The following is a 27,234-nucleotide window of genomic DNA, read 5'->3' as shown; positions in this document are numbered from 1 at the left end:
GTGCACACATATAATCTAGGCTCTTGGAGTGTGGAGGCAGGGGAATCAGGAGCATGAAGTCAAGCTTCCGCTACATAGCCAGTTCAAGGAGAAAATAATTCAAAGGCCCAGAAGCTTGGAGGAAAAAATTACTGGCCACCAGCTCTATTCAGTCTCAAAGGAATAAGACAAAAAGTAAGGCCTTCCGGCCTACATATATACAGACACATCCATTCACACATAAGCAGTTACACACACACACACTCTCACACACAGACTCACACACACACTCACACACAGACTCACACACACTCTCACACACACACTCTCACACACACTCACACACACACTCACACACACAGATTCACACACACTCTCTCTCTCTCTCACACACACACACACACACACACACACACACACCCGCATTCGCACCCATATACAGACACAAAGTTACATCATTTCGATCTTTGCCTGAAACTTAGCAAACCTGACAACAAATTACAAGCTTAACTTTTTTTTTTGCCAAAGGAGCCATGCCTGATGAGCTAGTACAGGCTCACCTGACACTCAGAAGGCTGAAGGAGGATGGTCACTTGAACTAGGATTTCAAAGCCACCGTAATGAGATGCTGTCTCTTAAAACAGAGGAGAGCCCACAGCAGTGGCACACGCCTTTAATCCCAGCACTTGGGAGGCAGAGGCAGGTGGATCTCTGAATTTGAGGCCAGCCTGGTCTACAGAAAGAGTAGTTCCAGGGCAGCCAGGGTTACACAGAGAAACCCTGTCTTGAAGGAAAAAACAGAGGAGAAAAAAGAAGCCACAAATATGGTCTTAGGGCGAGCCTGGAAGACAATTACTGAGTTCTTGCCTCAGGCTTGTGAAGACCTGGGTTCCAAGGTCCAGTTCTACAAAAAGAAAAAGAATAAAAAAAGAAACCTATCTCCATAGAATACTGTAAGCATTGCAACACACACGAACACATCATTTTAGAAACAAACATTTGTAGGATTGTAACATATATGTTGGTGAAAAAAAAAACCCACATTGTCCAGAGTCTTTAACAGACTGATAACAAAGGAGCCCACAATATATTTTAAAAAAATAGAGAGGGGTTGGGGATTTAGCTCAGCGGTAGAGCACTTGCCTAACAAGCGCAAGGCCCTGGGTTCGGTCCCCAGCTCCGAAAAAAAGAAGAAAAAAAAATAGAGATGGCTCAGCAGTTAGGAACATTAGTTGCTCTTGCAGAGAATCTGGGGTTAGGTTCCAGCATCTACATGGTAGCTCACAATTGTCTATAACTCCAGTTCCAGGGACCTGGTGCCCTCGTATATACTCATATAATGTAAAATAAAATAAAATTAAAAATATATAGCTATTTTAAATAAGCCAGGCATTGCTTTGCACTCCTTTAATTCCAGCACTCAGGAGGCAGAGGCAGTAGAATCTCGGTGAGTTCAAGGCCTGTTGGGTTTACAGAGCTCTAGGACAGTCAGAGCTATGCAGAGAGTCGTGTGTGTGTATGTGTGTGTGTCTGTGTGTGTGTGTCTGTCTGTCTGTCTGTCTCTCCCTCTCTGTCCTCCTTCTGTGTGTGTGTTTAAATAAACAAAGCATAGGAAGTATTAGGGGCTACAGGGTGGGGGTATGGATGGCAACACTTAGGAGAGAGGTTAGGCTAGGGGGAAAGCAGTAGAGCCTTGGGCTTCTGTTCTTCCCCAACTGGATAAGACGTCTCCGTGTTCTAACACCTGGGCTGGCAATCCTAACATATACCCTGAAGGCCAGCCCACGTGGGTGGCCACTGTGAGGTTCCCTGCAGTGTCTGAGTTTCCTACTCTATCCAGTAGTAGAATCCTCACCACATCCCCAAAGACTCAAAACTGAAAAAGATTGGTTCACTTCAGTGAGGTTACCTGAGTCCTCGAGAGACCACGAGAATTGTGCCTTCAAGATGAACAACTCCCCAGTAGCACTAAACACCCCACTTCCTTCCTCTTTCCATGGGATGGTGCCAGGAGCCAAATGGAGCAAGTCACGTCATTGGCAGCTGGACCACTGTCATGTAGACTACAGGAGAAAGCAGCCAAGGCCTGCCTGCCTGCCTGCCTGCCTGCCTGCCTGCCTGCCTTCCCTCCTTTCCTCCTTCCCTCCTTCCCCTTTTTTTTTTTTTTTTTCCAGCCTTGCCTCCTCCAGGCCCAAGGGATGCAAGGAGCTAACCTGGTACCCAGCTACAGGGATGAAGTTTATAGAATATAGAGCCTCCTTGTGGTCTGTATGTAGAAGTGCAAAAAAAAAAAAAAAAAAAAAACACACATTAGAAGCTCAGCCTGATTTCCTTGCCTCTCTCTCTCTGGGACGCACAGCTCAGGGTGAGGGGTTGGAGGTGTATTGGTGGGGGCGCTTTGGGGAGGCTGGGGGTTGGAGGAGTCCTTTACTGTCAACCATACCAGGTTATACTTGGGTCTTCTTTCTGACCCAAGTGTAAGTCCCACCTCGCTATGACTTTCTGAAGACTTGTAATGCCACAAACTAAAACCATCACAAGAACAAGCCTGTATACCTGTGCAGCCTCATTGACAAAAACCCCTCCACATCAATTACAGTTTGCTTTTGTTGTTGTTTTGTTTTGTTTTGTTTTTGAGACAGAGTCTCTCTATGCAGCTCTGGCTGACCTCCTGGGTGTTGGGATTAAAGGTATATGCCACCATGCCCAGAGTAATTATAAATCCTTGCCACATGCCTTCACCAGTTTTGTGGCCGCTAAGGGTTTTGGGGATCTGCATTCCATGTGCCACACTTCCCTCTGAGAAAACAGCTCAGTGGTGGAGCACTTGCCTAGGATACCCAAGGCTCTGGGTTCAACTCAAAACAGGCAGCTACTCTCTCCATGGTGAGTTCCCCTCCTGCCCTGTTCTCAAATCCTGACCTCCCCCAGTGTCCTAGTTAGAGTGATTAATGCTGTGATAAAACACCATGACCAGTCCCCGTATCAGCAATGAGGTGGTCCTGCAATAAAGGCTGTTGAGAAGAAACAAAACAAAACAAAACAAAACACCATGACCAAAGCAACTTGGGGAGGAGAGGGTTTATCTGAGTCTTACACTTCCTCACTGAACAGGAACTCAGACAGGGCAGAAACAAACATGGAGGCAGGAGCTAATGCAGAGGCTGTGGAGGGGTGCTGCTCCTCACGGCTTGTTCGGCCTTCTTTCTTATAGAACCCAGGACCGTCAACCCAGGCAGGGGCATCACCCACAGTGGTCTGGGCCCTCCCTAATCAGTCACTAGTTAAGAAAATGCCTTACAGCTGGATCTTAGTGAAGCATTTTCTCAGTTGAGATTCCCTCTTTTCAGATGACTCTAGCTTGTGTCAGGTTGACACAATCCTAGCCAGGACCAGGATACCCAAGGTCGGCTCACTTTCATTGAGAGACCTCAGTTAGGGGGTGAGGGGCAGTGGCTTCACTGGTATCCATCCCCCTCCCTGTTGCTGATCTTTTGCTGCTTTGTGGGTTCCTCTTTCACCCTTCTCCACCCCTTTTCTCCCATGCTCTTAATCCCCCAACACTAGATTAGAGAAAAAAGGAATAGAAAAGAGATCCCTGAATAGAGTCAGGGGCTGGAAAGGGGCCGATGCTATTGCTAGACTAATCCTGATGATTAGTCCAGTTCCTTGGGGCAAGTGTGACCCTCGCCTACTGTCAGGATATCTAATTCCGTCTCGTTGTCTCTTCTTTGTGCACAACTACCTAACAAACCACAACCAACGGCAACCATCAACTCACCAACCAATCAAAACCCATCCCACCTCTCAGGGCCCTTAGCATTTATCTACCCTCCGAAGTCTCCAGAATTCCAAAAGTTGCACAATTGAGAAACTATCTGCAGCTGGCAAAACCACACCCCTGTTAGAGCACGAGGCAAATCAGGCGAACCAGTCAGCCGCTGTGGACAATCTGAAGCAGCCCCACGTCCCCACACCTGGGACTAAAATGAAGTCACATTCTTCTCTCTGTTTCTCACTGTTTCTCTCTGTCTCTCTCTGTCTCTCTCTGTGTCTCTCTCTCTCTGTGTCTCTCTCTCTCTCTCTCTCTCTCTCTGTGTGTGTGTGTGTGTGTGTGTGTGTGTGTGTTTTTAAAAAATCCAAAATTCGGGGCTGGGGATTTAGCTCAGTGGTAGAGCGCTTACCTAGGAAGCGCAAGGCCCTGGGTTCGGTCCCCAGCTCTGAAAAAAAGAACCAAAAAAAAAAAAAAATCCAAAATTCTCACTATACTTCCCCTCTCACTGACTCTCCAGTGTCAGCTGAAGACCTTATAATCGGACCTTATAATCACCAGCCTTTATTCCCTTCCTGGTCTCAGGACCCAACTTTCTGTCTCTTGGTCACTGTTTCCAGGACATCTGTACTACCCCACAGTGTATCCCTGAACTCTTGATATCCTGATAACCTTCACCTTTAAGCAACCTGGATCCTCCAGCTCAGTAATGGCTCCCCCATTTCCAGGCCACAGCCAAGCATTAGTCTTGGTCCCCTTCTACTGGTCCCTCATCCAATTATCCACCAGTCTTGAGAATCCACCTCTTTAAAAATCTTAAGCAGGAGAGCTGAGAGGGCTCGGTGGATAAAGTGCCACACAAACATGAAGCCTGGAGTTCAGAGTCCCAGCATCTACATTAAAGCTAAGTGTGGAGGTCAGACTCCCAGTTTGAGGGACATGGAGACAGGTGGTCTCCAAGGCAAGCTGGCTCGCTAGCCTAGTCAAATCCGCAAGCTCTTGGCTCATCCAGAGACCCTCCTTCAGTAAGGAAAGTGGAAAGCAACTGAGGAAGACCCCTGTTGTCAGCCTCTGGCCTCCACACACATGCACATACCCACACATGAACATACACAGGTCCACATACAACACACTTATGCAAACAAAGAAGTTCTCAGTTGAAGAGTCTGGAGACAGCTCAGTCAGTTCAGTGTTTGCCCCTCAAACAAAAGGACCTAAAATTTTTTTTAAAAAAATATTTATTTTATGTGTATGAGTGTTTAGTCTGCATGTGTACCCCAGAGAACATCAGATGCTCTGGAAAGTGTTGACCTTTGTCCTTTACAAACATGCACCCCGCCTACACATGGAGATACAGACACATACATTAGAATTCCCAAAGTTCAGTAGAGATCCTGGCCCTCAGCCAGAGCTCTATGGCATTCTGGGGCTGCTCAGCCTGGGTTAGGCTGGTTTGGTATATGGAAAAGAGAACCTGCAGCATCAGACTGCTAACCCTAAGCTAGCCTCCTCCTCCTTCAGTTCTTGAATTTCCTCCACTAAAAGAGGGACCTGGGAGGGGTGAGAGGCTAACAGAAATATTATGCACAGGACTGGCCAGACTAGAGGGGGCTGCAAGGCAGCTAAGTGCAGGGAGATGGCGCTAGGGCTAGCCAAAGTCCTGCCCTTCTCTGATGAGGGCACTTAGGAGTGGCCTCTGGGGGTCAGAGGAAGTGGAAAACAAAGCCACCTCCCTGTATCTCTTCCTTCCCCATCCTGAGCTGATGGTCTTTGCTCCAGTGTCTGCTGTCAAGTCATTACCTTTATACCAAAGACCCTGGGTCTCCATCACAGGAGGAATCCTAGCTTGAACCACACCCTAAATACTCACTTAGATGTTGAGAATCTGAGGCCAGGGAAGACCCCCTGGCCAGAAGGCACTGGGAAGTGAGGGTTCTTATTCTCTTGATCAGTGTGGTTGGATATAAACACTCCCCTCAAAGGCTTAGGTCCCCAGCTAGTGGCGATATCGAGTGATCGTAAGGGCCTAGATGGGGGAGATGGACCGAATGTTTGCAAGGGGTATCCTGTTCTGACCTTATTCTTGGTATATTGTGCTCTCTCACTCTGTCTGTCTCTCTCTCTCTGCTTCTGCTCCCAGGTGAGCAGTTCTGCCCCAGCCCACTTTTCCCCTACCATGTCGCTCTCCCTCACCAGAGGGTCCCCAGTGACAGGGCCATGTGGCAGCCATGGACTGAAACCTCTGAACTGAAAGTAAATCTTACCTCTTCTAAGTTGATTTTCTCGTGTACTTTTGTCATGATAAAAAGCAACGAACACGAACCCCTCCTATTCCACTCCACCCCTGCCTTTCCCTATAGACACACAGGATGGCCACACCCAAGAACAGAAAAGGTTTATTGAAAACTATATACAGTTTGTCCAGGTCCTACAGGTTGCAATCTGGACCCACCCCGCTCACACCTCGGGCAGTTTCTTGGCCCCTGATGGAGGAGGCCAGGACTGAGACCAGGGTACCCAATGTGGATCTTTGTCTGTGAACTATAAACACCCTGGAGGTGGTGGGCAAGGGACAGGGAACGGATCCCTAACCTGATCTAGTCACAGTCAAGAAGGGAACACTACTCTGAAACTCAGGCCCAGTGGACCTAGTGAGGCATCCGGAAGTCCTCCTCTTGCAGGAGGCCTTCCTGAACATGGGGACAGTCTCCCGAGCTGTCCCTCCCACAAGCTTCAGAGGCTTGCCTAGGGATGCTGGGGAACCTTCCTCTCAAGACTGACTCAGGGTCCAGAGCCACTGGAACCATCCCCAAATAGAGACAGTGTTGGAGAGGTCACAGCACAGGGTCCAGGCCAGAGCCTCAGGGGCAGTGTTGGAGGTCAGGGGGTCCCGCTGTAGGAATAGTCTGCCTTGTTGTGCATCACCAGCCGATCATCCACGAAGTAGAAGCTGTCAGACTGTGTCTCATACGGATGACGAATCATCTCACTGACTGCAAGAGAGGTCCACCCAGGGCAAAGGTCAGGACCCTGAGCCAGACCCTTTGGGACTTTAGAACTGGGAGAGAGGGAGGCAGGGACAGATGAACCACTTCAGAGAGTTCCTCAGCCTCTTTGAGCCTGTTTCCCTCCTGGTGACACAGGAGTGGCGCCAGGTAAGAAAGTGATGCAGGGTAGGTGCACGGGGACCAGATGCACAGGTACCACCCCCCACCTCCCGACACTGAGCCTGGGTTCTCCACATCCCCACTCACTTAGCTCCTCGGAGAGAGGCGGGAAGTCATAGATGTGCTCACAGGTGTTCTTGCTGCTGGGAATGCAGAAGCCAAAGTGGAAGTCGAAGCTTTTGAGGAGCTGGTTTCGAAAGTAGTGCCTCTCAATCATGCGGAAGTTGTTGACCGGCTTGTCTCCCACTGTGAACTCCACCCTGAGTTAAGAGAAGCGGGCAAAGCTGAGTAGCTTCCACACCAACCATCCAGCCAGCCAGCCAAGGGACTCCAGGCTCCAAGGCTCCAGGCAGACTGCCACCGAGAGGCTCTGGAAGGGGGCTGTTCCCACCCTCACACTCGCCCCCCAGCCCTCACCCCAGCCCAGTGACTCACGTGGCTCCCACCTGCCTTAGGCGGAGGAAGGCAGGTGTGAACTGGTATCGAACAAAGCGCCCTGCATTGGGGTCCAGGTCCCGCCGGTTGATGGGCAACCGTTCTGTAATGTACCCCAGCTGGGCTCAGTGGGCTTCAGGCTGGGGCCTTTGCCTACTCCACCCTCCCCCAAGGACCTCTGTTCAAACGTTTCTAAACTCTTCAGGAGATTCTGGTACACTTTTGTTGAAGAGTGGTACCTACAGGGTTCTAGATCAACAAGTCACCAGTGTTCAGGGGTTCCCAGAGCCATAGGGTGTGCATAGGATTATGGGAGGACTTAGGGGCTGCAGTTCCTAGGGAGGCCAGCAGAGGACAGGCTGACCAGTACTTAAACAGGGCAATGCTCCCAATATGTCCACCCTGAGAAACAGTGGCAGAAAAAAGAAGAGGCCTGTCTGCCCACAGACACCTGAGTGTGCTGAAGTTCAAGTCTGGACTGTGCTCTGTGGCTCAAAGAACCTAGACAGCCCGCTCCACTGTGCTTGCCCACCTTTTCCTCTCAATGGTGCTCCAATCCCACTCACCGGAAACAGGGGGCTTCTTGATTTCAAAAAGAACAGTCCCTGAGTCCATGTCCCGGATCTTGAACCTGACGAAGTCAATCTTGTAGATATTTTCCTCAGGGGAGCACAGGTAGTCTATGGGAGACAGGCAGCTGAGCAAACAGGGACCCCAAAACACCCACTGTGGATTCAGTTTTGGTGGGCCCCTGTCTTGGAGAAGCCCCCACAGTGCAGGGGACAGAATTTTGTTATAGTCAAGGATGAACAGGGACGATCCTAGTGGCCTCAGAGGCAAGGCAAGTCACCTCCACCATACCGACCCTCCCACCCTCTTGGCAATCCTTATTTCAACCTCGGCTTTGCAAGGTTGGCATGCATCCTTCGGACAACTGGACCTCCTGCCTAGTGGAAGCTTCCAGCATGAGGGGGACTTCACTCCAAAGGGAGCATGCAGCTCTCGGGGGAGGAGAGTTACAGTTCTTCCTGGGCGTGCGCCCCACCCTCACCACACACAACCCTGGGGCGTGACATCTAGGTGTCAGGCAAGGCTGATTTGAGGGGAACTTTCCCTTGCATGGGCTGTATCGGGGCAGGCTGGTACCCTTCCCTGCTGCCCCGCCCCGCCCCTCCCCCACTGTAAGCAGCTTACACTAACCCAGCTCTCTTAAGCAGCTTATAGGGCTCTGCGTACTCAGGCAAGGAAGCCCTGGGACACAAGGGGCCTGCGCTGCCCCACAGATCCTCGGCTGATCTCCCGATGGGAGGAAGTCTTAGCAAACAGAGGGAACCCTTAGAGGTCATCTTTCCAGCCCTGGCCCTGAGCCAACCTCAGGAATAAAGTGCTCTCTGGTTTAGAGAAAAGAACACAGAAAGGATGCGGTGGGCACAGCAGGTGCCACAGGGATGAGGCAAGGAGAGTCCTGGGCTCAGAAGGAAGCCAGGAGAGCTAAGCGTTGCCTAAGGGAGTTAGTTCATGGTCTAACCCTTACCACTCTTTTGTCACCGTTTTTTTTTTAAGCCAGGGTTCCATGTCGCCTAGCTAACCTCAAACTCACTACTCGGCAGATGCTGGCCTTGAACTCCCGGTCTTCCTGCTTCATAAAACTTACACCAAGTCCTAGGGGGAGGCCCTGGCAAGAAGTAGGAAGGTACAGAAGAAGGCTGTGGAGGCTTGGGTGCTGCCAGCCTCCACTGTGTACCACATCCTCCCCGCTGACCTTCAGAGGCCCGGAAGTCACCCTCCAGGCCCCTGGGCCACCCCCTATTCCTCTGTGGTTGAAAAAGGAAGTGAATATAAAGCCATTTTCTCTTCCTTAGGCCTGTCTCCTCCTCAAGCCAGGGGGGGAGCCCCCTCCAGGAAGCCCTCCTGACAGCGCCTCTAGCACCTTGGAGCTGAGGTCTGAGATAAAGCTATAAAAAGACGCTGCAGAGCAAAAGGAGAAGAGGGGGCAGAATTGGAAGCAGGATCCTAGTCGTCCAACTCCCAGGAAAAGCTGCCTTTCTCACTGCAGGCCCAGCCTAGGACCCTGTCCTCTCACCCGGAACAACCTCTCACACTCAGTCTCTTACACTGCAAACTCAACTTGTGGGACTCTCTGTCCTTACAAGGAGCGAGGATCAGGGGCTGCCTAGGAAGGCAGCCACTTCCTCTCCTCAGCCAAGAAAAACCAGGCCCAGGACCCAAGGTCAGGCCAGAGTAGTTGAGCAGCGGTGGCTCAGAACCCACCTGGTCTCTTCCTTGAAGCCACAAATAGCTTCCTAAGCTGGATTCAGGGCCTGGTAATCCAGGAACAGCAAACCTCAGACCTATGTGATTAGGGTCACAAGATGGCAGGCAAGGTGGAGGAGAGGCTTGGAACCCTGTTTTCAAATGCTGCACAGCACAGGGCTCTCAAGAGGCACTTGTCTTTGCTCATCCTCTGTAGGCTATGAATTCCCTCCAGGTTGGGAGACACTGTGACTTCACCTGGAAGCTTCCTTCGTTGCAAAATAAGCCTCCAGTTATCCAGGACTGGGACAAGTGAGCCTGCCCTCCACCCACAGGGCTAAGCTAAGCTAAGCTGTAAGGGCTGCTATTACAAAATGCAGCCCACTGGCTTCAACATCAGCCTGGTCGAGGCCCCTCCCTCCCTCCCTCCACTGATGCCTGCTTGGCCAAGGGAGCAAGTGCTCTGGAGGTCTAGCCAAGAATGCTGCTGCCTAGCCCTGGAAGGAGGAGGGAGGCCCCCAGGGACCCAGATGTACAGGCCTGTCATCCTGGTCCCCTCCACAGCTATCTGGGAGCCCTGGCCTCTGTTGCTCCTGGGGCTAGAGAGGGTTTACTTCCACACTAGCACCCATGTCCATCCCATTAGAAAGGGAACACAAACGGAGCCAGAGCAGGTTGCCGGTGACCCATCCATTCCAAGGCAACGTGTCACTGTCTCTTCAAATACCTTCCATTCTTCAAGGCTCAGCCAACCTCTCGCCAGAAGACTCTCTAGTTGTTCACTGTGGTAATGCCTGCCTTTGCCCTGAATGCTCACTTATCTGCCTGCAGGCAGCCACTCTGAACAGTCCTGTGTGGCTTCCAACGCTGCTGATAAAGGAGCTGACAGCATGCATAGCATGCCAAGCATTGTCCAAAATCAGAAGACTGGCTCTATTTTCATAATAACCTTGAGGGAGGTAACATTGTTCGTGTTCCCATTTTACAGATGAAAAGGAAACATGCTCCTGCAAATGAAATTGCATCCCCAAGGTCACACAGCCAATTACAGGGCAAACTCTGGGACTCTGAAAACTCAGCTCTAGTGGAGACTAGGCTTCCCTTGATGAGAGAGCCCCAGAAAAAGAACAAGTCCTGGCTTGGGGGGCACACACTTGTTTCCATGACACGGCCCACAGCTAACATAGGGAAGCACACTCTCTGATCAATAACGTTCCTGGGCAGAGTATGGCCTCAGCCCTCATTGGGGAAACAGGGCAATAACGGTCAGGGAGCCTGTGGGTTTTCCTTGCCTCCACCTAGCCTGAGGTGGCCACTTTAGACAGACTGCAACGAGGCACACTCCTCTGTGCGAGCAGCCTCAAAGGGTTCCGAAGACTCCACAGGGGAAAGGGTTACAGATGCAGCTGCTGCCCCACCTCCACCATGGGAAAAGGGGTGGGCCCCTTGAAAAAGAAGGAGTGGGGTGAAAAGAAGCCACTACAAGGAGAGTAGGGGCGCAAGGGAAAGAGCGTGGAGATTTCAGACTTGGAGGCAGGGAGAGAGAGAGAGAGTAAGGGGACACAGAGGAGGGGCATTGCGTGGGGGAGGGGTGGGGGCCGGACTCTGAGCCTCGTGGGCCCCCTCCCGCGCTCTCCCTCCAGCCCGCGGGTGGCGCTCCCTCGCCGGTGCTCACCGCCGGTGATCCGCTGCAGCCCCAGCACGTCCTCCGGCCCGATGGGCTGCTTGCCCTGCAGCGGCCCCAGTCTGGGCCCCGGGCCTGGCTCCGGCTCCGACTCGGACCCGGACTCGGCTTCCGCCCCAGGCTCCCGCGTGGGCTCCACGCTCCGGTTCGAGGCCCCAGGAACGGGCTCCGCCCCCGGTCCGGTCCCGCCGCCGCCCTTCTTCACCTTCATGGCCTCGCGGGGCCGCAGATCCTCGCCCGCTGCCACCGCCGCCGCTGCTTGCGCCGGCTGGAGCCAGGGGAAGGGGGAGCGTCCGCCGCCCCACCCCCGGCCGGGCCCCAGGTGCCGTCCCGCCTTGGTCACGCCCACAGGAGGCGGGTCACACATGCCCCGCCCACCGTCTGGCTTTTCCAGCGGTGGAGCCAGAATCCTGGGGGTCCTTGTGAACTTTTTGACAATGTAGATACGGAATACCTCTCCTCTTTCTCTCTGGGTTCCAGCCGCAAGGTCTTTCCCTGATAGCGTTACCCTGCCTTCAGCCCAAGTCTTAACCTCCCACCCCCACCCAGTTCTAAAGTACTTCCCCTCAATTTCCAGCTAACCAGCCTGTTTTTGGTTTTCTTGTTTGTTTGTTTGTTTGTTTGTTTTGGGGTAATGCATTAAATGAAATTATTTGTTTGTTCCCTGACCCTTCCTACACTCTGTTCCTCATAACACCCAGCACTAGCACACTGCTTCTTGTAGCCAGTCCCCAGTACTTTCCTCCGTTGAACTGAGTTACTATCCCAGGGCTGTCACTGGCTCAAGCTACTCCCCACTAGAACTCTGGCTAAATAGCTGATTCTGGCACCCAATAGGCAGGCACCATAGCCCAGGTGTCGAGCCATCCAGGCTGCTCAGGACAGTGAGGCAGGAAGAACATAGCCAGGTCGGGCATGGGGGACCTGTGAGCTAGAGCAGAACCGTCTGCTTCTCACACAAGGACGAGTCATACATCAACTCATATTCAACCAATGTTTATTGATGGCCTAATGTATATTTCTAAAGAGCCCAATATACAGAACACTTTTACACACTTATTACATTTAATCCAACCCCCTTCTGAGGGTGACATCATAGTGCTTTCTCACAGAGGAAAACCTGAGGCTCAGTGAGGAGCAGCTTATCAAGCACTCTCCAGTCCGTTAAGTGCAGAAGCCGGAATCTGATTCAGGCCTGTTGGGTTCCAAGTCAGAAATGTTTTCTCCTGTTCCACACTACCTCTGAAACGGTAGAGGGGAACCTTAGCCACAGGCAGAAGAAGCAGGTCCTAAGCCACTGCCTCCTAAACCAGGCTGTCCCCAATGGTGACACCAATCAGGAAGCTGAGGAAGGAGGGAGACGGTCTCAGAAGTGGAGAGGATGGGGCTACAATTCAACCCAAGGATTCCCCTAAATTCACCTCTCTGCATAAGTATGCAGTGCTGACAGACTGGAAGGACAAGGTACTCCTGTCCAGAGGTTGGCAGGCAAAGGCTTTGAAGTTCCAGCCAGACATGGAGACCCAGCAGAGCGCTTTCTGAGCAGGCGTGGAGGATCAAGTCAGTGGAGTAGGAAGGTGAGGGAAGATGAGCCCTTGAGGAGTGGCATCCGTAGAGAGCCCATGGGTGACATCCCCAGCGGTTCTCGCCTTGGGTTCTCGCCTTGGCCTCTCGCGTGGCTAGAGAGGAGGGCTCCTTCTGACATGCTGCCTGGATCAATCTATCTTCTCAGGCTTTTTCCAGGATTTGTGAGTTTCCAGAAAGATCTTGACCAGAGACAGGAGGATGGGCACAGCCATCGGCAGGAAAAGGGGGATGTAGATAGCAAACTTCTGGTCGTCGGGGAAATACAAGAGGTGGAGGAGTGAAGGATCAAAAAAGGCACGCTCGGAGGAGGTCACGGCTTCCTGGCTGGCAGCAAAGGCGGATGACAAGTGCCCAAGGGCTAATGCCTCTGCCGCCTTCTGGACTGCAGCCACAGCCCTATATACCTAGGAGGGTGAGGGGTGGGGGTTAGCAATATGTCCTAGGTGGGGGCAGGGGAAGATCCTGGCCTGTAAGTCAGTCCCCTCTGTCTCCCAGGGAAGTTTCCTGGAGTCCACCCAAGGTATGTGGAGGTTAGTTAAAAAAAAAACAAAAAAACAAAAACATGGCTGTTGTTTATTTTCTGAGGGTCAGCTTGAAACTTTCATTTGTCCCCACGTAGACTCCCACTAGGGAGCTGGCACAGCTTCCAGAGGAAGCCTGAGGTATTTATTTAAGGATGACATGCTCCCAAGCACCCTGGCCCATTCCTTCCTGGCCCGTTTACCTCAGAAGCCACATCATCCTTGATGACAATGTTGCTGATCTTGCCCAGAAGCTGGGCCAGGGAGGTGAGGGTAGTGGTGGCTGTGGCCAGGTTCTCCACTGAGCGAGCCCAGAGCAATCGGTCCAGCTCCCAGGTCATGAGTCCTTCACTCTTCGGTCCTGAAAGCAGGCATTTTGGAGGCACCTGGGGCTGAGCAATCCCAAAGAGCAGCCTGAGGAAATGGCACAGGAACACCAAGGTTGCTGTGAACAGGTGTGCCAACGCCAAGACCCAGTCATTCTCAGTTTTACGGAGAACCACTGGGGGGGATGGGGAGGGGGGGAGGGGAGGGGAGGGATGAGCAGCAGCAGCAAACAACCCAGATCTCCAAACCCCGCCTTGACCAAGTCTCTCCCTTCTCCACGCTGGAGTTCCAAGGTCCTCTCTGAAAATGGGGCTGTGGTTGAAGTGTTTCTGGGATCCCCAACTTAGTTTAGCCCCCTCTCTGCACCCTTTCTTTGAGCAAATGGACTCTATGGGACAGGCACAACAGGTTCCCCTTTGACAAGGCTTGTGTGCTTGAAGGTACTGCTAACCATCAGAATACACTCCTATTTAGCCCAGACACCTCCTTAGCACCGTCAACATAGAGTGTCAGGGGCTAGCCCAAAATAAATAGCGGTTATTTTTTCTTTAAAAAAAAAAAAAAAAAAAGCTGGAAGGATGTCTCGGTGGTTAAGAGCACTGGCTGTTCTTCCAACATCCACTTGATGGCTCACAACTATCTGTAACTCTGGTTTCAGGGGATCCAAAGCTCTCTTCTGGTCTCCGTGGGTGGGTACCAGGCATACATGCAGGCAAACCATCCATACACATAAACTGAAAAATAATAAAATTCAAAAATGAAAAATGAAAAAACAAGGCCAGGTGAAGACAGTGTGTGCCTTTAACTCCAGCACTTATGAGGCAGAGTCAGGCAGATCTCTGTGAGTTTGAAGCCAGCCTGGTCTACATAGTAAGTTCTAGGCCAACCAGGGCTACGCAGTGAGACCCTGTCTCAAAAAGAGAAGGAAAATAACAAAACAAAGCCACCACTGTAAGCACAGCTGGAAAGCTGGCTCCTATTTCTCTGAAGACAAGTTTGCAGCTGTTCATGCTCCTTAGGAGAGGACCCCTTAGAAATGGTTCTTGGTCTCACTGGGGACCTAGGCAGCCATAGCACTCCACCAGGTGGGAGTCTATTTTGCCCTGCCACCTCGTCTATGCTCAAAGACTATGGCCACATTGTCTGTAGCCACAGCCTAGGGGATCACACAGGAGTTTACCTCAGCTGAGCCAGGAACACCTCCATCACCTGTGCCATGTCCACCTCAACTCTCACTGGCAGCTCCGAAGCATTATAGATTTTAGGATCAACATTGTATACCTGGAAATGGGGAACAAGGTTACATCAACGCCACACAGAACCCTGCCCATCTCTGTTTAGGACCCAGAGGCCAGAAAAGAAGAGGCAGATATGGCTTCTGGTAGTAAGTCTAGGGGCAGAGGAAACTTGTTTTTCTTTTGAGTTCCCATGTACTTAAGTACTAAAGAAGCTTTAAGTACATTATTCTAACTGCCCCCTCGAACGTCCTATGACATTCCAATCATTCCGTTTTAGAATTCCTATCTGTGGCCCAGAGAGGCTCCCATCATGGAGGACTCCTCCAGGGACTGCTAAGTCCAAAGGGTCACAGTATAAAAAGCACTGACAAAGGTGAGACACAGCTGGGCTGGCAGAGGAGGACAGCACAGCCCTGTCACCTCCTTCCTACATGCTCCTCCCCACAGGGGCACAGATGCACCCTGCCCCGCCCCCACCCGGACAATCTCTATAGACTCTGAGGCCTGCATAGGGTGACTATTACCATAATGCCACCCCAGCGGGGACTGTGGAAGGCATTGGTGGCCACTGGAGCTCCATCCTTGTCCTGAATGTAGAGGGGGGAGTGAGCGAGCTCGGGCACATAGAGTAAAAAATTGAGCACAGGGTACAGGGAGGCAGCACTGGACCCTGTGGTACAAAGAGGGAGTTAGAACACCGAAGCAACTGATTCCTGCACCATAGTCCAGGCTCAGCTGCTCCCTGGCTGGCAGGACTCAGTACAGTTCTTGGCCACACTCCCGCTAGGCTCCTTCCCTCCAGATGAAGGATTATAGTCCTAGCTTCAAGGTTCCCCTAATCCAATGAGCACAACTGTCCATTCAAGCTCTGCCCTTTGGGCTGATGAGATGGCACAGTGGGTAAAGATGCTTGCCAACGAGCCTGATGACCTGAGTCTGCCCGCCATGATCTACACAATGGAAGAGAAGATGGACTCTCGCAAGTGGTACATTGACCTCCACGTGCATAGCACAGCAGGCCCCGCAATGCTCACTGAATGAATGAATGAATGAATGAATGAATGAATACATAAATGTTAAAAGAAAAATTAAGGAGTTGGAGAGATGTCTCAGCAGTTAAGAGCACTGGCTGCTCTTCCAGAGGTCCTGAGTTCAAATCCCAGCAACCACATGGTGGCTCACAATTGTCTGTAACTCCAGTTCCAGGCTATCTTACACCCTCACACAGACATACATACAGGCAGAACATCAATATACGTGAAATAAAAATAAACACATTATTAAAAAAAGAAAAGGAAAATCGAATTCTGCTTTCAGAGGGTGTAGCTGCAGGCCAGTGACACATGCCTGGTGCACACAAGACGCTGCTTTTGATCTCCAGTACCCGGGAAGCAAAATCAGTGGGTTTTGATTTTTTTTTTTTTTAAGCTGGGTGTGGTGGGCACATGACTATAATCCCAGCACAGGGGAGGTAGCACCAGAGGATCAGGCATTCAAGGCCATCCTTGGCTACACAGAAAGCTTGAGGCTAGCCTAGGATTCACGAGATCCTGTCTCAAAAATCCAAAACAAAATAGAGTTCCCACCTTTCTGAGGTGCATGAGATTTGCCGTGAACAACCAAAGGGAGAGATGAAAGGGGAAGAGGGAGAGGGGCAGGGGGAAGGGAGACAGACAGACAGACAGACAGGCCGACAGACACTAAACCTTTCCAAAGCACACAGCCACCTCCAACCCCACGCTGGCCTGACAGAAGGCCTGCTTAGGAACTCACCCAGCCGGGACTCCACTGGGTTGATGACATGGGGGAGGCTGTGCATAGCCAAGGAGTAGCTGGATGAGGCAGGGTCAAAGCGGGGGTTCACTCCCAACATGGCGTAGTAAAGGATCTGCGGAGCAGAGAGGGATAGACTACTCCATACACGGCTCTAGCGTCTACTTCCCCTAAGAGTGGAGGTACCATGTGGAGATACACTCAGGACAAACAAACTATACAAGACAAAGTCGAGGGTCAGACAACGTACAAGCACGAAAGAAAATAACAGATTCAGGGTAAAGCGAACACATTAAATACATACTTAGAAGACTACATTACTTTCCAGGTTTCCAGACAGCCAAAGAGGGGAACAAACAAAGATTTGGTCCACAAGACCCAATCGGGTCGGCTTTTCAAAGACAACCACTGACACTAGCAGGACCTGATCAAAAATCTCCCACGTTTTCCCTACAAGGACTGGGTGTGATACTTAAAGCCAGCAGGGTTCCTATGCTTTATTGTTAAAGTGTTCGCATATTTCAGAAAGCCTTTTTTTTTTTTTTTTAAATAACTTCCTGGGGCTGGAGAGATGGCTCAGCTGTTAAGAGCACTGACTGCTCTTCCAGAGGTCCTGGAACCAACCACACGGTGGCTCACAACCATTTGTAATGAGATCTGATGCCCTTTTCTGGTGTGTCTGAAGACTGCTACAGTGTACTCATATAATAAAAAACAAACAAACTTCCTTAGGGGCAGCTGATGGATTTAACATTTAGGTATAACGGCTGAGTAAATCCTTGGGAAGTAGTATTGTCAAGCCACTCTAGTGAAACTCCCTGAGCTGGACACCAAGGAAAGAAGGTCCTGGAACCTGCCCTCAAGGGATCAATGGACTAATGGACATAAATAGGTGTACACAGCGCTTCCCACAAGCTACACACTTGTACCTGCTCGCACGACACTGCCCTACATATAGCTGTACAAGCAAATCATCACGCTCTGAGAGGAGGGCAGATGCTCATAGAAACACTGAATAGGCATAGACTTTGAAAATGACTCCGTAACGCACTCCTGGTCTTACCTGAGAGTCCACAGAGAAATTGCCTGCAGCGCTGAGGCGGTTCAAGAAAGGCTGCACATAGCGTTGGACACCCTCCTCAATGTCCCAGTGGACATCATGGGACTTGGGGTCTGGGTTGAGTAAACTGAAAGTGATTTCATAGCCTGTGGAAAGAGGAGGATTTCAGAAATGTCGAGGAAAGAGGCAGCCTATACCCCATGTCATCTGGATGGGATAGAGATGCCATTGAGGAGCCAAAGAGAGGACAGAAGTGAGGTAAGAAACACTGCTGAATGCCTTAGGGAAAAAATGGAGCCAGGCAGTGGTGGCACACACCTCTGATCCCAGCATCCGGGAGGCAGGGGCAGGCAGATCTCTGAATATGAGGCCAGCCTGGTCTACAAATAGGTTCTGGGACAGTCACGGAGAAACCCTGTCTCAAAAAAAAAAAAAAAGAAAGAAAAGAAAGGAGAAAAAAACAAAACAAAACAAAACAAAACGGAGGGAAGAGAGATGGTTCAGAGCTTTAAAGTATTTGTTACTCTTGCAGAAGACCCAGGTTCAGGACCCAGCACCTATATGGTGGCTCACAGCCATCTTAACTCCAGTTCCAGGAGATCTGACGCCCTCTCTGACCTCCAAGCATACACGCTGTACACATACACACTTGCAGACAACACACTCATACACATAAAATAAATCTAAAAAAAAAAAAATTGAAAATGGAGAACAAGAAAAGGAATAAGCAGTTTTCATGGATTTCTCCTCCCTTTCTAAAGCAAAGCCCAAAGCCCTACCTAGGCTGGACTTGAGTGGCCGCCTCTTATCAGAGCTCCACTTGTCCTCAGGGAGGTGGTCGGCCAGAGCAGCAGCAAGCACATCCTCTGTCAAAGACATGGCCTGGGCCACGTGGATTATGCGACGGCCAATGATGTTGAAGGCTTCCCGGTGGATCATGCCCCGTACGATGGCCGTCCTCTCGGGCCCGATGTAGCTCATCATGTCCTGTGCAGGGCACAGAGCGGGAATGCTGTGGTTCAGTGAGGAAAGCACACAGGCACTCGCTTCTCCTTTCTTCTTCTTCTTCTTCTTCTTTTTTTTTTTTTTTTGAGATAGCCTCTTGATGTAACCCAGGCTAAGATTTTTTTTTTCTTTTTTCTTTTTTTCGGAGCTGGGGACCGAACCCAGGGCCTTGCGATTGCTAGGCAAGCTCTCTACCACTGAGCTAAATCCCCAACCCCCCAGGCTAAGATTTAAGATTCTCCTGCCTCAGCTTTCCAAATGACAGAATTATAAGCATGCACATTACATAAGCCCAGCACTGGCTCCTATCCTAAGGAATTTGGCCTATTGTCATCAGCTGAAAGGTTGCACCACACTCTAGACTTGTACTGAGCTGTTTCTTCTGCTTTTCATTTTCCCCCCAACACAGGGTTTTTCTGTGTAGCCCTAGATTTCCTGGAACTCATTCTGTAGACCAGGCTAGCCTTGAACTCAAGAGATCCACCTGTCTCTGCCTCCTGAGCGCTCAGATTAATGGTGTGCACCACCACCACCCAGTCACACTTCTCTTTCTCTCTCTTTTTTCTCTCGTTCTTTTGTTAATGTTGCTGTGTTTTTAAAGATAAAGTTTGGACTGGAGAGATGGCTCAGCTGTTAAAAGCACTAGCTGCTCTTCCAGAGGACCCAGACTCCATTCCTAGCACATAACTGTCCAGATCCAGGGGACCTGATGTCTCCATCTGCACAGATATGCAGGTCAAACAGAGACTGAAATACAAGAAACAAATAAAGGCTCGTTTCATTTTATTTTTTATGTATGAGTATTTGCTTACATACGGGTATGTGCACCAGGTGGATGCTTGGTGCTCAGAGGGGCCCGAAAAGGCACTGGATCCCTGTAATTGGACTATCGTGAGCCCCATGTGGGCGCTGGGAACTGAAACCCGGTGGACTATCTGCAAGAACAGCGAGGGCTCTCAATACTGAGTCATTTCTCCAGCTCCCTTTTTGCTAGCTTTTTTGAGAAAGGGTCTCATGGAACCCAGGTTGGTCTTGAGCTCTGCAGCTGAGGACAAACTTGAACTCCTGATCCTCTTGCCTCCACTCCCCGCCACCCCCACCCCAACCCCAACCCCCAGTTATAGGCATGTGCCACAATGCCTGCTTTTTTCATGGTGTTTTCTTCATTAATTTGGTATCCCTGAACATTGAGCTTGTATGAGTATTCTCATATATTTCCATTCCTTTCTCCTTCACAGTAGATCCAAGTGCAGGCAACATTTAAATCTTTAGGATTGCATAAAATGCTGAACTAGAAACCAAGAAAGGCAGATCCAACGAACAAATGCAAATGCGGTCTCTGAAAAAGGCCCAGGGCCAGAGGCAAAGGGGCTCATAGCACTGCACCTAAGGATGAAGAGCTGGAGGTAACCCAAATGTCCACCAGAGACGGTGAAATACAAGCGCAGCTACGCACGGCACCTCGAATGGTTCTCTAAAATACTGAGCAAAATCGAAGGAGCAGAACAAAGTATGGTATCATGTATCCATGTCTCAAGTATGTAAGACTGCCTGGGAGGGTGGCACACACCTCAACCCTAGAACTCAGGAGGCAGAGGCAGGAACAGTTCTGTTACATTCAGACCAGCCTGGTCTACACAACCAGTTCCAGGAGAGCCAAAGCTACATCATAGAGAAACCGGTCTCAAGAAAACAGGGGTGGGGGTGGGGGATTGGACTGAAGAGGTCACTCAGTTGGTAGAGTGCTTGCTTATCCTGCAGGAAGACTAGGGTTCAAGCCCTGGCGCTGCATAAAACAGGCGCAGTGGTGCATGCCTGTAAATCCTGCACTTGGGGGGGGGTACCTCGTTGAAGGAGATGGGAAATTCAAGGCCATCCTTGGCTACAAATTGAAGCCAGCCCTGGTTACATGAGACTCTGTCTTTAAAAATCAGTCACTAGCACTTTGACCATGCACTGGTCTTGGGGTTAGAAACACCCGAATCATTGTAAGTGAATAAACCCCCACTGGTAGGTTTATTGTAAAACGTGGAACTTTCTGTAGCAGATGGGAGTTACAGGCAGCACTCCAGAAGGTAGCTTGGGAGAGGATGAGCTGACAGAGAAAGCAAGTCACCAGTGGCTCTGCTCAGCCTACCTGAGGAAGAAGGGAGGAGTGTTCCGAGATCACGTACACAGTCAGGGAGCCCTCTGCTTGCTTCTCCGGCTCAGCTAACAAGGCTTCGGCCTCTGGGGACAACAGTAGTGGTACAGTAGAAGAGACATTATTCCAGCCTTCTGAGGTCCTCAGGGTGCTTGAGCCAACCCTCCCTCACACTCAGCAAAGGCAGCAGCCGGGCTTGAGCAAGCCGGCCCACCTCTCTGACCACAGGAGGACTTGGCTGAACCCTAAGGCATCTATCTCACTCTCAGCTTTCTCAGAGAAGCTCTGGTGGTTAAGACATAGCATGGGAGTCACACTTAGATGTCCCAGTTAGGGCTACACGACTGCTGTGATGAGACACCATGACCAAAGCAATCTGGGGTGAAACGGGCTTATTTCAGCTTACAACTTCTAAGTCCCTGAGGAAAGTCAGGGCAGAAACTCAAGCAGGGCAGGAACCTGGAGGCAGGAGCTGATGCAGAGGCTGTTCTTATAGAACCCAGGACAACCAGCCCAGGATGGCACCACCCACAATAACCGGGCCTCCCATCAATCACTAATAAAAAAAAAAGTCCTTACAGCTCGATCTTTTCCTTTTTTTTTTTTTTTTTTTCCCAGAGTTGGGGACCGAACCCAGGGCCTTGCGCTTGCTAGGCAAGCGCTCTACCACTGAGCTAAATCCCCAACCCCTTTACAGCTCGATCTTATGGAGGCATTTTCTCAATTGAACTTTTCTCCTTTCAGATAACTCTAGCTTGTGCCAAGTTGACATAAAACTAGCCAACACAGGAGACCGGAAGGAAAAGAGGACATCTCATCAAAACTGTCATACCATGCACACTGCCCAGTGACAGTGCCTCCTCCTCGTGTTCCAAAGCTCTCCGGTAGGCCTTCTGGAATCGACACTTGATTTTCATTTTGTCTGGAAGGGAAGAACACACGGGGGCATGAGACCTGACGGGCCTGTCCGGTTGAGCACCTCCAGCACCAAGGACAGCGGGATGGCTCTTCAGAGAAAGAGCATTGTACCAGGAAGCGACAGCAGCCACTCCAATCATTTTTGCAAAGATGACCGCAGACACATGACATTTACCTTTCGTCCTAGCTCCTGCCTCTGCCTGTGAGCTCACTGGTCCTTTAGCTAGAAATCCCCAAACCGGGGGAGTTTATATCAGTGTACATTATATCACTCAGGGAGAGGAGAAAAACTATGGTCACTCCAACTGCTGCCCCCAAGCAACCAGTCAATGAACACTGAGAAAAACAGAGCACCAAGTACAACTCAGTAAGTCAGTAATGGAACAAGGTTTCCTGCTGTTTCCTCTATTGGTCAGGGTCCTTAATGGTCCTCTGTGAACCAATGTAGTAAGCAAGGAAAACGAAACCTAAAAAATTCAAAAGCAGGCTGTAGATGATTGGGTGGATTAAGAGTGCGCTGCACAAATCTTTCTTTCTGTCACCGCCATGCCATCCAGACTGAGGAAGACCCGGAAACTCCAGGGTCACGTGAGCCACGGCCATGTGAGCCACGGTCCCATAAGTAAGCACCGCAAGCTCCCAGGAGGCCGCGGGAATGCTGGGGGCGAGCATCACCACAGGATCAACTCTGACAAATGTCACCCAGGTAACTTTGGGAAAGCTGTCATGAGGCATTACCACCTGAAGAGGAACCAGAGCTTCTGCCCAACTGTCAACCTGGATAAACTGGGGACACTGGTCAGCGAGCAGACACGGGTCAATGCTGCAAAAAAACAAAACAGCAGCTGCTCCAGTCATTGATGCTGTCAGACTGGGCTTCTACAGAGTTCTGGGGAAGGGGAAGTTCCCTAAGCAACCTGTCACCGTGAAGGCCAAGTCCTCAGCAGAAGAGCTGAAGAGAAGATTAAGGATGCTGGAGCTGCCTGTGTCCTGGTGACCTGAAGCCACCCAGGAGGTTAATTAAATGCTAACATTTTCCATGAAGAAAAAAGAGTGTGCTGCCCAAGCATGACAATCTGAGCTCGTGTCCCCAGTTTCCACATAAGAGTCAGATGTGGGGTACATGGCTGCAACCTCAGTGCCGGAGGGCTCCCTAGGCGCCATTCTGGCTGATCAGGGGCTACACAGAGAGATATTACCTCAAGAAACAAGCAAACAAAAATAAAGTGACTAAAAGAGAGAAATAAAATGATAAAAGACTGTTGTAAAAGCAGTAGATAGATATAGACATGTGGACAGGGCTGCCCTTTATAAGGCCTGGAGATTTAGGGAGTCTAAGGTAACTCAAGGTTAGTGAGCCAGCCTGTTTTAAAAAGTAAGGCAGAGGGCTGGAGAGATGGCTCAGTGGTTAAGAGCACCGACTGCTCTTCCCGAGGTCCTGAGTTCAAATCCCAGCAACCACATGGTGGCTCACAATCATCTGTAATAAGATCTGATGCCCTTGTCTGGTGTGTCTGAAGGCAGCTACAGTGTACTCATATATAATAAATAAATAAAATATTTAAAAAAAAAAAAAGTAAGGCGGAGGGCTATAGAAACGGCTCAGCGGTTAAGAGCCCCGACTGCTTTCCAGAGGTCCTGAGTTCAGTTCCAGCAACCACATGGTCCTGTGCCCTCTTCTGGTGTGTCTGAAGACAGTGACAATGTACTCATATACATGAAATAAATAAAAAATTCTCAAAAAAAAAAGTAAGGTGGAAAGCAATAGAGGAGGACACCTTGGCTTTGGCCTTGGCTTTCCATTCTCGTATGCACACAAGTGTCCATTCATGCTCGCTCACTCTTACTCTTGCTCTTCCTCCTCTCTCTCCCCTTCTCTCTCTCTCTCTCTCTCTCTCTCTCTCTCTCTCTCACACACACACACACACACACACACACACACACACACGAGCTAAAAAGTATTTATCTTTCAAGTACTATAATTATTTATCGCATACACACAAAACAAGAACCATGGGCTGGAGAGACGGCTCAGTGGTTAAGAGCACTGGCTGCTCTTCCAGAGGTCCTGAGTTCAATTCCCAGCAACCACATAGCACATACTCCAGCCCCAGAGGATTCGATTCCCTCATCTGGCCTCCACATACACGTGTTACACAGTCAGGCAAACACTCATACAGACACATAAAATAAAAATAAAACCAGGGGTTGGGGATTTAGCTCAGTGGTAGAGCGCTTGCCTAGCAAGCGCAAGGCCCTGGGTTCAGCCCCCAGCTCTGAAAAAAAGAAAAGAAAAAGAAAAAAAAAAAAAAGGAGAGAACCATCTGAAAAACTGCTAAGCCTGGGAACAGTGAAACAGTTAGTTCAGCAAGATGCTCACACACACAGAGCCAAGTACCCACAGCTGCACCAAGTAATTGCGTCTGAGGTCACTCACTGAGCCAGGAACTAAAGCCAGTCACAGCAGCACGTATTTGTAATCCCTGCATTCAAGAGGCTGAGGCAGGAGAATGCACACATGTCGGAAGCCAGCTAGAGATACACAGGAGACACTGTCTCAATAAAGAAACAAGCAGACAAAAAGCGAATAAGAACAAAGAAGTAAAATCATAAAAAAAATTTTATAATTTTTTTTGTAAATGTATCAGCTATTAAGGAATGCTAAGACAGTTTAGATGGCTTTAATATTGCACTTCCTTTTTATTGAGACAGGGTTTCACTATGAGCCCTGTATTAGGCTGGAACTTGTAGACGTACACCAGGTTGACCTGGAACTCCACCATACAGATAGCTAAAGTGATTTAAAGAGTGCGATAGAAAGTAATCATGCTAAACACCAGGGGCTGCTGCTTAAAAAACAAAGGTGCTCGAAGGAGCTCAGGGGAAGCTGTGTCCTGTTAGCAAATGCTGCTGAAAAGCAAGTGAAGGAATTATAAAAGGTCCTTGGTGACTCTCAAATTGTTATTTTAATTCTAGAACCAAAGATCACATTTTATCATCAAAGAAAATACTGATGAAAAAACAAAACTTGAGGGCTGGAGAGATGATGGCTCAGCGGTTAAGAGCACTGGCTGCTCATCCAGAGGTCCCGAATTCAATTCCCAGCAACCACATGCTGGCTCACAACCATCTATAATCAGATCTGGTGCCCCCTTCTGGCCTGCAGTCACATATGCAGGCAGAAAGCTGTATGCTGTATACATAATAAGTAAATAAATGTTTAAAAAAAAAAGTCCAGGACCAAAGAAACCATGTCTGAAAAAACAAAAATATCCAACCTCAAAAATCACATTCCCCAAGCCCTTCTCTACCTTTCTTTCCTCTCCAGCAGTTGAGTATGGAGTCCAGGCTCTCTTGAGACTCCACTACTAAACCAAGCCTCCGGCCTTTCAGTATTTTGCCTGTTTCTTTCTCTCTGATGTGACTATAAACATCTTAAAAACATTACCAATTTTTTTTTTAAAACATTACCAATTTACTATTCACTCTCAAGTTCTAAGTGCCTAACAATAAAGGGTGTGATGCTAAAATGACAAAGATGTGAATGCACGGACTGGAGACATGGCTCAGTAGTTAGGATCACTGACTGCTCTTCCAGAGGTCCTGAGTTCAAATCCCAGCAACCACATGGTGGCTCACAACCATCTGTAATGGGGTCCGATGCCCTCTTCCGGTGTGTCTGAAGACAGCTACAGTGTACTCATATGCAAAATAAATAAATAAATCTTTTAAAGAAAGGGGGGGGGTTGGGGATTTAGCTCAGGGGTAGAGAGCTTGCCTAGCAAGCGAAAGGCCCTAAGTTCGGTTCCCAGCTCCGAAAAAAAAAATGTGAATGTACATCTAGTGTCACTTCAAACTCCCGTTTTCTTTCAGGTACATCCTGGTTTTTCTTTACACTGATTGGTATCAATTGCTACTGATAAGGAAGCATAATTTACCTTATGAATCAAATTACTGTCACAACGGCAGCCACTGTACTTAAGGCTAGCACCCGCCCCCAAAAAAACACACTGTTCACTCCAAAGGAGATCTTTTCTCTTTGGGATTTGTTAGGCGCAGGGGCATAGTTCATTGAGTAAAGACACTTGCTACCAAACCTGATGACCTGAGTTGAATCCCCAAGACCAGGATCCATACGGTGGGAGGAGAAATGACTCTCACAAGTGGTCTTCGGATCTCCACATGGTGCGCCACAGTACAGACACATCCACACATTCATACATGTGCGTGCGCGCGCACATTAAGTAAGCGTAATGAAACATTTTAAAGTAAGTTATGAGACGCCCATGCTCCTTCTATGCAATCTAACTCTGGGTTTTGGGGCTCAGATGGAAAAAGCAGCCCTGACACCTCTCAAGAGAACTCACATTTCAGAGGGATCTCTCGCTCATGCACAACGGTGAAGGGTAGCTTCTCCTGGTCGTCCAGGGGCACAGAGTCTCTCGTAAACACAACTGTGACTGGCACCATGAGCCGGAGCTGCGCGAGGGATGAGAGGCATCGAGGCCTTGAGTAATGTCTGCACCTTACAGGTGGGCTGTTCCCCCCCCCTCCGCCCGGTCCCCCTGCCCAGGTCCTTCCCACCCACTCTCACCTGCAGAGCATTCAGTCCACTGATCTCTGAGTAAGGCAACGGGGCACGGTAGGTCTCCGTCGTCTTCCACCAGAGAGGCAGTCCCAGAAGGATGGCCACCGCGGCGAAGAAAAGCGCTGCACGCTTGCCTCGGACCACCTCTGAGGACACAGAAGGCCGACTAAGGCACGGGAACCGGTTCGATGCCCGCCACACCGAGATCGCAGAGTGCGGGCGACCGGGAACACCGAGCAAGCCGCTCCCGCGTGGCGGGCCCCCAACCCCAGGATGGAAGGAGCTGTCGGGCTTCTCGCGCCCCACCCACACATTCCGCCCGCCAGACCTCCGGGCTGCGCCCTCCACCCGAAATCCACCGCACCTAGGTCTGTGGCCGCAGCTCCCGCGGTCGCCATGCTCCCTTCCGGCTACCCAGGTCACCTATGGGGCGGGGCTTCGTGAGCTTTCTTCAATCGGAAACTCCAGAATGAGGGGGCGGGACCCCGATGCGCGACCGCTGCCAATCCCGAGCGACACTGCTGACGCACGCGAGTGAGCAGGCGGAGCCTGTGAGCGAGTATCCATCCGGCTATACCCTCAAAGTGAGCCTAGCTTTCCGAAAGTGCACCCGGTACTGTTTAGCTCTACAAAGTCAGTTTAGAGAGAAGACAAGACTCACTATGTAATCCAGGCTGGCCCTCGGACTCTGGAAGAGCCCCCTGCCCCAGCATCTCCAGTGTAGGGGGTTACAGGCATGCACCATCACGCTCTGCGGAAGGGGAATATTTACTTGAAATGAAGC

At 50.2% G+C, this 27,234-nt stretch overlaps 2 protein-coding genes across 3 annotated transcripts; both read right to left on the bottom strand.

The window, feature by feature from the left end:
* Nucleotides 1-6,129: 6,129 nt before the first annotated feature.
* On the bottom strand, nucleotides 6,130-11,585 carry Unc119 (unc-119 lipid binding chaperone). Of its 2 annotated transcripts, NM_017188.1 has the most exons (5): nucleotides 11,282-11,535; nucleotides 7,920-8,033; nucleotides 7,354-7,456; nucleotides 7,006-7,178; nucleotides 6,136-6,744 (listed from the first exon to the last, which is right to left on the bottom strand). In NM_017188.1, exons 1-5 carry the CDS (start codon nucleotides 11,499-11,501, stop codon nucleotides 6,632-6,634), a joined length of 723 nt encoding a protein of 240 aa, NP_058884.1. In that variant the 5' UTR covers nucleotides 11,502-11,535; the 3' UTR covers nucleotides 6,136-6,631. The 2 variants fall into 2 exon arrangements, 1 of the variants encoding a protein (NP_058884.1); XR_015630454.1 differs by lacking the exon at nucleotides 7,354-7,456 and having other exon boundaries at nucleotides 6,130-6,744; nucleotides 11,282-11,585.
* A 685-nt stretch (nucleotides 11,586-12,270) lies between these two features.
* On the bottom strand, nucleotides 12,271-26,854 carry Pigs (phosphatidylinositol glycan anchor biosynthesis, class S). The gene is made up of 12 exons (NM_001006602.1): nucleotides 26,815-26,854; nucleotides 26,457-26,596; nucleotides 26,230-26,341; nucleotides 21,777-21,866; nucleotides 20,939-21,030; nucleotides 18,576-18,783; nucleotides 17,800-17,942; nucleotides 16,737-16,851; nucleotides 15,488-15,633; nucleotides 14,906-15,006; nucleotides 13,602-13,812; nucleotides 12,271-13,281 (listed from the first exon to the last, which is right to left on the bottom strand). The coding sequence occupies exons 1-12, from the start codon at nucleotides 26,846-26,848 to the stop codon at nucleotides 13,006-13,008; spliced, it is 1,668 nt and encodes a 555-aa protein (NP_001006602.1). The 5' UTR covers nucleotides 26,849-26,854; the 3' UTR covers nucleotides 12,271-13,005.
* Between the last annotated feature and the right edge of the window lie 380 nt (nucleotides 26,855-27,234).

The sequence above is a fragment of the Rattus norvegicus genome, chromosome 10 (assembly GCF_021556685.1).
Source record: "Rattus norvegicus strain SHRSP/BbbUtx chromosome 10, alternate assembly SHRSP_T2T, whole genome shotgun sequence".
Lineage (NCBI taxonomy): Eukaryota > Metazoa > Chordata > Mammalia > Rodentia > Muridae > Rattus > Rattus norvegicus.
This window is presented reverse-complemented; position numbering and strand designations above follow the sequence as displayed.